This window comes from Peromyscus leucopus, chromosome 8b, assembly GCF_004664715.2.
Source record: "Peromyscus leucopus breed LL Stock chromosome 8b, UCI_PerLeu_2.1, whole genome shotgun sequence".
NCBI lineage: Eukaryota > Metazoa > Chordata > Mammalia > Rodentia > Cricetidae > Peromyscus > Peromyscus leucopus.
Window position 1 is genome coordinate 45,501,095 of NC_051086.1, and position 12,191 is coordinate 45,513,285.

At 53.9% G+C, this 12,191-nt stretch overlaps 1 protein-coding gene across 1 annotated transcript in view; it reads right to left on the reverse strand.

Annotated features, from left to right (window-relative positions):
- The window catches only part of Lrrc75a (leucine rich repeat containing 75A), a 44,446-nt gene extending 32,328 nt beyond the window's left edge, over positions 1-12,118 (reverse strand). The window contains exon 1 of the mRNA XM_028863435.2: positions 11,797-12,118. Coding sequence (XP_028719268.1) covers positions 11,797-12,042 — 246 coding nt within the window. The 5' untranslated portion in view covers positions 12,043-12,118. The remainder of the gene's footprint in view (positions 1-11,796) is intronic.
- Positions 12,119-12,191: the final 73 nt, after the last annotated feature.

Sequence of the window (12,191 nt, forward strand, 5' to 3'; positions counted from 1 at the left end):
ACATTTAAAAACACCTCCAGACACATCTAGAATGATGGCTGATCAACCTGGGTGTCATAGCCTAGCCAAGGGGACACATTAAATTAGCGCCACAGTGAAGTGATGGTCTTCATCACTTTGAATCTACATTAGAGGCAAGGCCAAAGCCAAGGCCAAATCTCCAGTATTTGGACTCAGACCTCTTGCCCTTCTTCTGGGCCTGAGAGATGACTCAGACCAGATGAGGAACTCAGGTGGAATCCAGCTCACTCCCCAGCTTGAGAAAGGAGGGGGTCCCCCAGGACCTTTAGCTGGCTGAGAGTGAGGCCCTGGCTGAGTGCGGCTCAGCTGTCTGTCACTCTGGACAACGGGGACGGTGGGAGCTGGTGAGAAGTCACAGGTGCTCTTCCTGAGTGCTTCTCAGCAGGAGCCACGGGATGTGATGCTCCTGCGAGTGGATGGTCCAGAGGCTGCTTCCACCACTGCTGCAGCACCAAGGAAGCCGTGAGCTATCAAAGCTACAGGGAGGAGACGGCCATGTCCCCTGAGGATGGGAGGGGCCTTCACCTGGTTTCTGGAAGGCTCCCGAGTGTGTCCACAACTTCCATGGACACTGGGAGGGAAGAAAGGGGTGAAGTAGAGGAGGCAGAGACGGATGAGGGGGAGCGGCCAACGTCACAGGGCTAGCAGCAGTCCAGTGCTCCCCGCCAGTGTCCTTGACCCTGCCCAGAGGATTTCCCACAGTGGCTATCTTCCAACATAAGCACAACTCAGACAGAACCTGCTCCAGTGCTGTGTTCTACATTCTGTTCTGATGGCGGTCCTGGCTCCTCTGGGTCTCTTGGTTGGCCTTTTGAACAGTTTTCTAGAACAATTTCTGGCGGCTGGAGGTGAAGTTGAGTGGTAGTGTGTGTAATTATCAAGAAACAGGCCCTGTGTTTGATTGACAGCAACACAAACACATAAACACAGACACACAGACACAGACACACAGACACATTCTGTCTGGAAATTGTCTGAAATCCCACCCTGATGCCTTCTCTTTCCTTAGCAGGGCCCCTTCCTCCTGTGGTCCCATTCCCAAGCGTCCCCTCTTCTGTCTCATGGAGCAACTTGCCTTTGAGATGTCCCAATCCATCCAAACCCTTTCTGCTCCATTATTCTTGCCTGCTTGACTGGGTCGATTTCCAAGCAGCCAAAGCCGTTCTTGAGAGGTGAGAATTCTTGGATGCTTTTGTGTCTGAGTTTCCATATCCCAAACTAGCCCCTCAGTGTTCTTGAAGGTCGATGGGTCTGCAGCTTCCTGGAAACCCCTGGGCAAGCATGCTGCCCACCACCGTTTTTACTCTGAAACACCAGAGCTCCAGGAGGACATGGCCAACTTAAGGCTGCAGCTGGGAACAATAAAAGTTCAGTAGGACTGCGGCATACTTTAGGAAAACTAAATCGACTGGGATTAGAGTCTGGAGGAACTGGGATTAAGTACAGGGCGTGGGGCACACCCAAGACTGAAGTTCCTTGGAGAAGAGGGAGAAATAAGTGCAGGCAGTCTGGGAAGGGGGAAAGGGATTCCTGGACCCTGGCAGTCTGTGAGAGCTCAGTAGGGATGGACACCATTTCTTTGCTTGTGTCCTGGGTGCCCCAGATGCAGTCCAGATCCACTTAGGGTGTCTTTGAATCTATCTGATGCTCTTTAATAGGTAGGAGTGTTGAAGTGGATTTCCTAGAAGAGCAGTCCTCAACCTGTGGGTCGAGATGCCTTGGGATCCAATGACGCTTTCACAGGGATCACATATCAGATATTTACAGTACGATTCATAACAGCAGCAAAATTACAGTTACGAAGTAGCAACAAAATGCTTTTATGGTTGGGGGTCACCACAACGTGAGAACTGTATTAAAGGGCCGTAGCCTTAGGAAGGTTGAGAACCACTGCCCTAGAAGATTCAAGAGGATGATGACGAGCACTGCTTGAGATGTCTGAGGCAAGCTCTGGCTGTGTCTCATCGTGCCGTTCCCCGCTCCCTTCTCCTTCTCCATTGCACTCTGAGGCGATCTGAGCGGCTGTGCTGAAGGATTTAGTAGAGGGAGTGGGACTCCCGACCAGTCTCAGCTCATAAAGATCTGAACTTCTACACACTCTCACCAAGGCTGATTCCAGAACAGCTGTGCAGGGGATGCTGGGCCCGGGTACCTGAGTGGGGCTGAACTATGAAGGTGCTGAGTGGCGAAAGCTGCCTGTGAAGGAACCCAGGTGATGGTAGACCTCACCATCAAATGGCTTTAATACTCTAAGTTCTTGGCTTTGCTGGGCTGCCAGGAGCAAGGGCAGTTAAGCTCTAACGTGGAGGTAATGAGCCGTCAAAATGTCAGCTCATCATTCCAGCCTTCATTGTTTCCATACCTTAGATTAAGAAACGATGGTCTGCCAAAGTGTCACCCAGAGAACCGCGCTCAGGACAGCTGTGCTCCCCATCTGTCAATGTCTGCCCTGCCCTTACCTCTCTCCTGCTCCTGCCACAGTAGAGTGGGGACCCAAGTTACTTGCTCCAATCCAGGGAGCCTGGAAAAATGCCACATTCGTCACTGCAGCAGACACAGGCTTCCAAATCTTCTCCAGCCATCACTAGCCAGGACAGCACCTTGGGAGACCCAGTCCTGGTTCAGTTCCACGTGACAGATCCCAACTCTTCTCTGGGTCATTTGTATTTCCACTAAACATCTACACTCTTATCACAGAACGTCTCACCCTTCTCATCCACCGTCTATTTTTTCCAGTGAGAGAGGAAGGGCTGGTTGGATCCTGGGACCATAGCCAGAGTGGGACAAGGCAGTCAAGGAACCTATCAGAAGTGCCCTGAGCCAGCTCTTACCAGGTGCTGGGGTGGGGGTGGGGGGACACGTGGGGACAGACTAGAAAGCCCTCCCATGCATCCTCCGTAGCCCCAGCTTTCTGTGTTCACTCATATACTAGTGAGGGGATATGGCGGGGGGGGGGGGGGGGCCGGGACCGAGGACGGAGCTTCCAGGTGTGCTGTGGACTATCACAGGCCATGGCAGGAGAGGCACTGGGCTGGACAAGTTCAGAGTGGGAATCTAGACTGTTTAGGTCAGGGTGTTAGGCACCTGCCCACAGCACTTAGGGAGGGAATTCTGCTCTGCTCCTGCACAGGAGACAACCTGAGGCTCAAGCCCAGAGCTCCAGGAGGCACAAGCTTCATAACAAACTTTAGAATAAGAGCAGGTGGGGAGGCGGCACAGGCCCCACCTCCCCAGGCCACCCAGCACATCTGAAGTGAGAGATGTGGGAGTGGGGGGTTCTCCTTTGAGGTCCTAACCCTTGCCTGGTGTTCCTTGGTGGGAGAGGGGTGTCTGGAGAACCTCCATGGGCAGCCTGTGGCTGTGGGTGGTGCTCCATGGAGACACCAGCTGTAGAGTTGGGTAAAGTCACAGCTCAGGGGACCCAGAGGGCAGGAAGGTACCGTCCCTGAGCACTGGGTAGCTAGGAGGGCCTGGAAGAACAGGAGAGAAAGTCCTAGTCAGAAAGTGGCAGGTGGCCTGGCTCCCTGCAGCTGTGTGTCTGTGACCACTTAAAAGACCCATGGGGAGGAGGGGAGCATTCAGTAGCCAGTGTACCTGTGTAGACCCCTGGACCACTCTCAGTCAGAAGCAAGCCAGGGGCTGGAATCTGCGTAGCCATACTTAGTCTGATTGCCCACCGGCCACGGAGGCCATTTTCTGTTCCTCTGTCCTTTCTAGAAAGTGCATCCTGGCCCAGAAGGGCAGGCTCTGACTCCCAGCTAAGGCAACCACGCTGCTTAGCTGAACACATGCGCCTGGCGTGACCTCTTGGGTTCCCGCCACATCGGTGAAACAGAGCACAATGTTGCTGGGGCCTTCCCCACCAGGTTACACGCTGGTCCCCCTATGTCTGGAGCTGCCCCTTGAAGAACAGGTCCTCAATCACTGAATATATTCGTCCAATTATTCTTTTTCCTTTTGCTCATCTATATTTTCTTATTTTCCATAATGACTGAATACTGCTTTTGATAGTATATTTAAAGACCTACCATTTGTACTTTAAATAACACTCTATTAATCCCACATTTTTTTTTTTTTTAAGGAGCATGGTGGCATACAACTATAGACTGAAAACGCATGAGTCACTATTCAAGGAGTTAAAAAGGGGCTGGAGATGCAGCGCAATTGGTAGAGTCTTGCCCAGCAGACACGAGGCCCCGAGTTGACCCCCAGCTCCGCAGGAATTGGGTATGGTGGCATATGCCAGCAATCCCAGCACTCGAGAGACGGAGACAGGGGGATGAGAAATCCAAGGTCATCTTTGGCTCTCCGGAGAGTTGAGCTGGCTAGGCTACATGAGACACCCTGACTTACAAAAAGAGAAAGAGAATGATTTAATGAATGGGTGAATGAATGAATATGGTTTGGGGCCTAGAAACCCACAGACAGGGTCTCCAGAGCCTGCTCTCCCTTCCTTGGCACTGTGCTTACATCTAGACAACTGAAAGGAGCCAAGACCCCCTTTCTTGTCTGCCAGGACACCCTCCAGTTCTCACAGCTTCACTGCTCATCTTCCTGTGTGTAGGCTTGGGAGAAGTGCAGAGGGGAGCCCACCAATCTCAGGCAGACTAACGGGAGACTTTTTTTTTTTTGAGACAGGGTTTCTCTGTGTAACAGCCCTGGCTGGCCTTGAACTTGCAGAGATCCGCCTGCCTAAGGCGTGTGCCACTATGCTCGGCTCGTTTTATTTTTTTTTTAAGATGGAGGTTCACGTAGTCCAGGCTGGTCTTAACTCCCGGTCCTCCTATCTACCCCTCCCCAATGCTGGTATAAAAGACACACACCCCATCATCTTGTCCCAAGAGACACTTTCAAAGTCTGCTTTTTACCCAGGGAAATCAGAGATACTAAGTGGGGAGAGACACAGAGACCCATAGAGAAGCCCCAGGAAGCAGAACGTAGAGAGGCAGGAAGGACGGAGATGGACGCGGAGGAGATGGAGGAGACGCAGAGCGAGGGGCAGCTCCACGGGGGAGCAGGGTGTTTCACTCTGCTTTTTACCACGGTAATAAAATGTCCCAGGCTGGTAATTTATACAAAACAGACTTTCAAGTTTATTTAGCTCACAGATCTGGAGGTCAGATACCCGAGAGCACAGCATGGCCCCTGGAGCAGCATACTCTGACTGTGTTGTACCAGTCTCGACTGTGAGACAGGGCCGAACGAGCATGTGTCAGCTCAAGCCACCAGTCCCAGGAGCCCCACCCTCCCGACCTCATCTTACCGTAAATACCCGCCAAAGGCCACATGCCCATATACTAGCATCATGAATTTGGGGGTTGGCTTTGTCACACAGGAGGTCACATTCAAATCAGAGCACACGGGCCTCTGGCTCAAAGTGAGTCCGCCTCTGCAGGAAAACACACTCGGGTACTCCCTAGTCTCAGCTGGACTCCTATGGACTCCTATGTCTATCCTGGTTAGGATAAAGTTAGAAACATCAAAATGCCACATCCCTTTGAGCAGCAGCTGTCGGGCGGAACTCCATATGGTGGCAGCAGCCAGGAGTCTGAGCTAATAAAAGTTTAAAAAAAAAAATAAAGAAGGAAAAAAAGGCTGGGAAATGCTCCCAGAGAGCCACGTGGGCACCACTCAGAGCCGGGCTGGGTGGGGAGAGAGGCAGGCGCTGTCAGAAGGGTCCCGCCCCTGCTCAGCCATGCCAAGGTCTCGTCCTCATTTTGAACACTCAACTCCTTGAGTCATGGTGAGGTCCGATGACTGGGCCCTTCCCCCTCCAGTGCTTAGCCGGAGGACGAGGCAGGGCAGGAAGGAGTCTGGGCAGCTGTGTTTTCTCCCCTCTACAGGCTCTCAGCTGGGGCTTTCAGGACAGGCTACTATTACAAGGGCCATGGGATCAGTGCCCTTACAAAAGAGGCCCCAGAGCAGCCTTTTGCTCCTGTCTACAACGAGGGCCCTCAGAACCACAGCCGTGGGTCCACACCAGATGTTGAACCTGTTGGCGCCTTAGTCTTGGACTTCAGCCTCTGGACGGCCATGGTCGATAAGCTATTCAGCCTCTGGTATGCTGTTCTAGCAGCCTGAAGGAACCAATATAACTGGCAGAAACACAGCCAGGACGCTCTGTAGCAAGGACCAGCAAACACACAGATCTGCATCTATGAATATCCATGTGTGCACCTGTGTGTTTCCTCATACACAACCCAGGGCTGCTCCCGGTGGGAAGGTGAGTCAGATGGCTGTCTGAACATCTCTACTTAGGGGAGGGGACTCTTCTAACGCTGACCCCACCTCTGGGCATTCTGACGGGGACAGTGTGGAGGGATACTAGCCAGCTGGTAGATCTCTGTGAGCTTGAGGCCAGCCTGGTCTACATAGGAGTTTCAGGACAGCCTGGGCTACATAATGAGATTCTGCCGCCGCCAAAGAAAAGAAAAGAAAAAAACCCAAAACAAATAAGTCTACAGGGATTTTTCTGAAACCTGACCATGTGTCAAAGGTACCTCATCTCTGGCTTCAGTCCCAGGAAGGCACATGCAGAACCGTCACGATACTGGGGGAAAGGCGGTATGGCTTCACTACCCTGCACGTCAGAGGTGGAGGCTGGGACAAGGCAAGAGCTCAGAAAGAACAGCGGATTTGAAAAACAGCTTCAGACAATCTCCAAAAAAGATGGTAAAAGGAACCCCTCGCGTGCCCCACCGGATCATGAAGTCAGAGGGCTAACCTACTACAGGCCCTATGGTTAGCTTGGCCACTACAGAGGTCGCCGTGTTCGTGGCTAGTGTCCCTAGCTGCTGTGGAAAGCAACAAAGCAGGCCCCTACATCAGAAGCCTCTGTACCTTCATCCCTGGGAACGCCTGCGTGCAGCCCAGACAGACTGGCAGAGTTCAAACAGGAAGGCTCCTTTGTGAAGGGAATACATGGGATCCTGCAGGAGCTGACCAGGAATGGGGGGGACCCAACTATCCCAGCAGGCTTTGCTCTCCGCCTGCCACCTCAGCAGAGGCCCCAGACTACACCTGCCTAATGGGATCCTGTGGTGCCAAGGCTGGGAACCATGCCACGCTTCTCTCCAAGAACACCTCAGCCTGGCAGGGTGCCAGGCATAGTTAAGCTTGTGGCCATCAGGGATTTCCTGAAAACTGACATGCCCTGAAACCTAAAAGCAAACGCACAGGATCTTAATAGCCATCCTGGTAGCCTGGTAACCAACCAGACGCAGGGCTGAAACAGGGCCTCCGAGGGCTTTCTGAGGACACACCACTTTGACAGTCTGTACATATATCTCACAAACTTGCAGGTTTTCCTTCTTCTCCTTCTTCTTTTTTTTTTTTTTTTTTTTTTTTTTGGACAGGATTTCTTTGTATAGCCCTGACTGCCTGCAACTAGCTTTGTAGACCAGGTTGGCCTCCAGGGATCCACCTGCCTCTGTCTCCTGAGTGCTGGGATTAAAGACATGGGCCACCACCGCCTGGCAGCCTGCAGGTTTTTAATATTGTACCATGGATACCGGAGATGGTGGGTCTCTACTCTCAGGAAGCACGTGACCTTGTCTGACAAACAGAAGGTCATGGGGAAAGCTACGGATGTCTAAATACCTTGCACTGTGGTGGTACTGGCGTACTAAGTCAATGCCAGAGCGTGGGCTGGTGTGCTCAGGAAGCTGGCCTGATGAAGGTCAAGGGCACACGTGGAAACAAGGAGATGCATTCCAGGTAGAGGAAGAATAAGAGGCCGCAGTGGGGACCTGCCTGCTCAGTGAGTGGTGGCCCCCACTGACTCACCTACGGAGAGTCTCTTAGGAGGGTTATGGGAGGGAAGAGATGACCTTCAAAGGCCACTGTGCTTATCTTTGGGCAGAAGACCTGCCAGTCACCAGGGAGTCTCCAGGCACTTGGACATTATCCAGTTCCTCTTGGGTCAGTGATACGTATAACACCCTAGAGCCCATGTGGTTGGTTCTTGTTTGCGGTGTGGTTTCTGCTCTCTGGCGCAGGAAGACAGCTCCCAGAGCCACGAATCCAGGCCACACTAAGGTGAGGCCAGTCCGCAAACAGAGGAACGGCTCTGCCTGTCAGGAACATGACATGCCAGTAGTAACCAGCCAACTGGACTCTCTACAGGGAAGTAGATGCGAGCGTTTGGACAGGTGTCTTCAAAGACCACGAGGCTTTAACTTGTGGCGCTCTTGGGACTGGCCCCTTCCTCTCTAATTCTGCTTCCCAGCCACTACGAATGTGAGCTGCTTCCTTGGCCACACACTCCCTGCCATGATGTACCGCCCGACCACAGGCCCAAAGGACCACTACCCGAAACCTTCCAAGCTGTGAGCCCAAACAGAGCCTTGCTCATAAACTGACCACCTCAGGTCTTTTGTCATAGTAACAGCTGACTAACACAGTAGGGTGTTGTTGACCTCAGGGGTGGGTGACCTCGGTGGGATCATGCCAACTCCTCTTCCTCTGCTGCTTCCATGAAGAAGGACAGCACAGCCTGAAATTCTGGGGCCTGGAGAGAAAAGGCTGGACTCAAACAGTGAGAGTTCACCTTCCATGGAGTCCAGCACTTACCCTTTGCCAGACCATTCCTTCCCCAGGACTCCTTAAAGATGCCAAGTCTGAGCCCCTAAATCCACGATGGATGGGGAGCAGGAAGGCCTAGGTGAGGGGTGTGATGGGGTAAGAGTGGGGGAATGAATTCTTTTATCCTCAAGAGCGTCTGTTCCAGACTGCTTCTGAACTCCCTGGTCTAGGCCTGAAGAGAAAGGCCACATGACCTTGTCCCTACCCCAGATATACCCAAAGTAGGCCAGAGTCTCCTGGTTGCCATGAGAACACATCTTGATTGGCAGTGCCAACAAAATTTCACACACTTGATAGCATTTGCTCTGCTCAGTACCCAGGATCCCTCTTTGGGAAAGGAGGAAACACAGCGCAGGGAGGTTACCCCTGGGCCCAAGGTGGCAGCAGGCAGAGAACCAAAGGCAAGCCACGCAGGCTTGATCCTCGGCCCCAGGCCTTTCTCTGTTCACACTGTTCCTAAAGGGAAAGGGGTGGCTCTGTGATCCTTCAAGGCAACTGCCTGGCATGCTGCCTGCACCCTTTGAACGGTGTGAGGCCTCGCCACGAATGATAAGCTGGAGAGTCTCCAGGCAAGGCAACACTCCCGGAATCCTTCAAGTGGAACCAGCAGCCATAAGGCATCAGCTCATCGTGAACTGCCTGCCACACGTGGTTCTAGACCATCTCTCCCTGCAAACCACAGGGCAGGGGGCACGGAGGGATGAGACACACGAGCAGTGACTCCAGTCGTGGGCTCTATAGGTCGCTCTCACGGGCTCTGTGCAAATCTTCCATTCTTTGCAAGATCCCGTGTGTCTGTCTGAGGAGAGAGTGTGCGAGGTTCTTCCGGAGCCTCAGAAAGATCAAGGACCCAGTCCTTGAGGATCACAGGAGTTACGGACCAATGCTTCCTCTAACCCTGTACACGCTCTGAACACACAGAAATCCAGTGTCAACCCCTCGGGAGCAGCTCAACTGGAAGAATGTTTGCCTGGCACAAGGTCCAGAGGTTGATCTCCAGTACCAAATAAACTGGGTGTGGTGGCTGGTGCTTGTCATCCCAGCACTTTGAGGTGGAGGCTAGAGGATCGGAAGTTCAAGGTCATCACTGGCTACACAACCAGTTAGGGGCCAGCCTGGAACATAGGAGACCTTGCTTCAAAAAACCAAAACCCCAAACCCAAACATTTAGTGCCAAACATGTTATCAGCTACAGGAGAAAGTACTACATGAACGGAGGGTGGTCAAAACTGCCCCAGCTCCCGCCAGGAGGAAACTATAAGACGAAAATAGTATGGGGGGGGGGAACCACCTCAGACTGCAGCACAGATCTGGCTAGACACTCCGCTAGCTGGTTTCAGGGTCCTAGAAAACACCCTTCTCATTAGTCACAGACACTTGGCCGTCTCTGAGCTCCACTCCCACATGCTTAAGGTCAATGACCATTTCCTGGAAGGGCCCTGATCCCCACATTACAGGCAACACAGGGCAGCTCTCCAGGTCCACAGCCCTCATTGTCAGCCACAGGGCAAGGGAGCCCCAGAAAAGGGGGACGTCTAATTAACCCTGCCTCTTCCCTTTAGCCCTCCCCAGGCCGGTGATTGGAGAGGTGCCAGGAATCCAAAGACACACAAGCAGGAGACCCTAAAGGGAGAGAGGCCCGGTTCCCACAATGCACTGTGTAATTATACCAGATACCCCAAACATCTGCCTTCTCCCGAGACCTCAGCCTCCTCCAGTGGGCTTCTAACTATCGCTTGCCAATGCACCTCCATTTTCTCCCTATCCCTCCAGAAGTGTCTGTCAGCTTCTTCCAGGCTTTGGTATTCTTCAGAGCAGCATTCCCAGGACTGGGGAAACAGCATGTAATTCGTGCAACCCTCTTACTGTGTATTTCGAAAATGGCTTATGATGGATCTGGAAAATCCACTTTCTGTGTGAAAGCGACAGGGTTACCATGGAGGCCATACAAGGTTGGCTTCTAATCTTCCCAAAGACAGAGAAAATACACACCACTAAAAGTTATGTGGTGTAAAAATGTCATCTTGGCTGATTCAACCCAGGAAAAGTACCTGAGGGTCCAGCAGCCTCTGGGGCATCACTGTGGATGTTCTTAGGAAAAGCAGAGGCAGAGGTGGAAGCTAAGCCTACACCCTCCCAAGTCCCCTCGTCTCTACGTCTCTCTTTCGAAGAGCGCACACCTCAGGAACAAACTCCGGAGAAACATCCTAAGGGTGTGAGGGAAGCCATGGTACAGAATCCAGGGAGATGTGGATCCAATTAGAGACTCTAGAAGCTCCTCCCAGGAAGTTGTTCCTACAGCCTCTTCTATCAGTAATGGGAAAACCTCACAAAGGTCAGCTGAGGTTCTCCTTCCCTATCGGCAGCAGACTGCCTATCTACTGGGGTCCTTCAAGAATCCAGGGTCCGTGGGAGTCCGGGCTACAAAGCCAGACCAAAGCAATCTGTTTACCGTTCTGCAGAGCACTCCTGCCCCTGCCACTCAACAAGACCCTGTAGTACAGGCTACCACGTTCCCCAAAGGAAAACAAAAACTAGAGAGGCGGGTGACAGCATCAGCCCTTGCACTGAGGAATGGACCAGATCTGTAGTTTGCTCCTAACCAGTGGGCGAGGACAAGGCTGAGGAAGAGCACAAGCCTAGCTTTATACTGGCCAAGACTTCGGCAGGGGCTCATGGCGAGGACCAGCCAAAGTTAGGGAAGGTGAAACCACCATACACAACATCTCCGGGTGGCAACGACCTAGGGACTAAAATCTTACCAGTCCTAGGGGCATGCCCCAGAAGCTGGCTTTAGCAGAAAACTGCGCATTCCCTGGGGACCCTTGGAAGAGGGTGATAGGTAGTGGGCAGAGGAAGAGAGCCCTGGCCCAGACCAGGCATACATTTCTGTATCCTCTCTTACCAGCTAACCCAGGGGACCTGTGGAGGAGAGGAGCAGGGACAATGGTCCAACAGGTCCCCTTCACCAACCTCGCTGGGTCAGCCTTCCTCGCCCTAGCCTGAGGCCCCAAATTCAGCGGGAACACAGAGGCACCTGCTGCCACACTGCTCCATCGCCGCGGAAGGGGGACCCTGGGCGGTGCCGCCGGACGCTCTCGTGTCTCCCCCTCCCCTACCCCCCGCCCTCTTCGCAGGGGCGGGGCGCTCCGGGAGCCGCCGCGCCCCCCGTCTCCCCCTCCCCGCGCTCACCTGGCGCAGGTGCTGCAGCAGCGTCCCCGCCTCCTCCCGCCGGCCCTGGCGCACCATCCGCAGCAGCTCCTGGACCATGCCGACGCGCCGGTGGTAGGGGGGCAGCCCAGCGCCCGCGCGCCCCGCCTTGTCCCCGGCGCGCAGCAGCAGCGACGCCCAGAAGTCGGGTCGTTCGCGGCGGGGGCCGGGCGCCGCGCCCGGGCTGGCTCTCTCCGCCAGGCTGCCCTTGGTCTGCCGAGTGCCCATCCCGCCGCCCGCCCGGGGCTGCGCGCGCCGGCCCAAGGCCGCGTCCCCCCGCCGGCTGCGCGCCTCCCCGGCGGCAACTTTGGGGGAACTGTTGCGCGCGGGAGGCGCGGGGCGGGGGCGGCTGCGGCCCGCGCTCCCTCGCTCCTCCC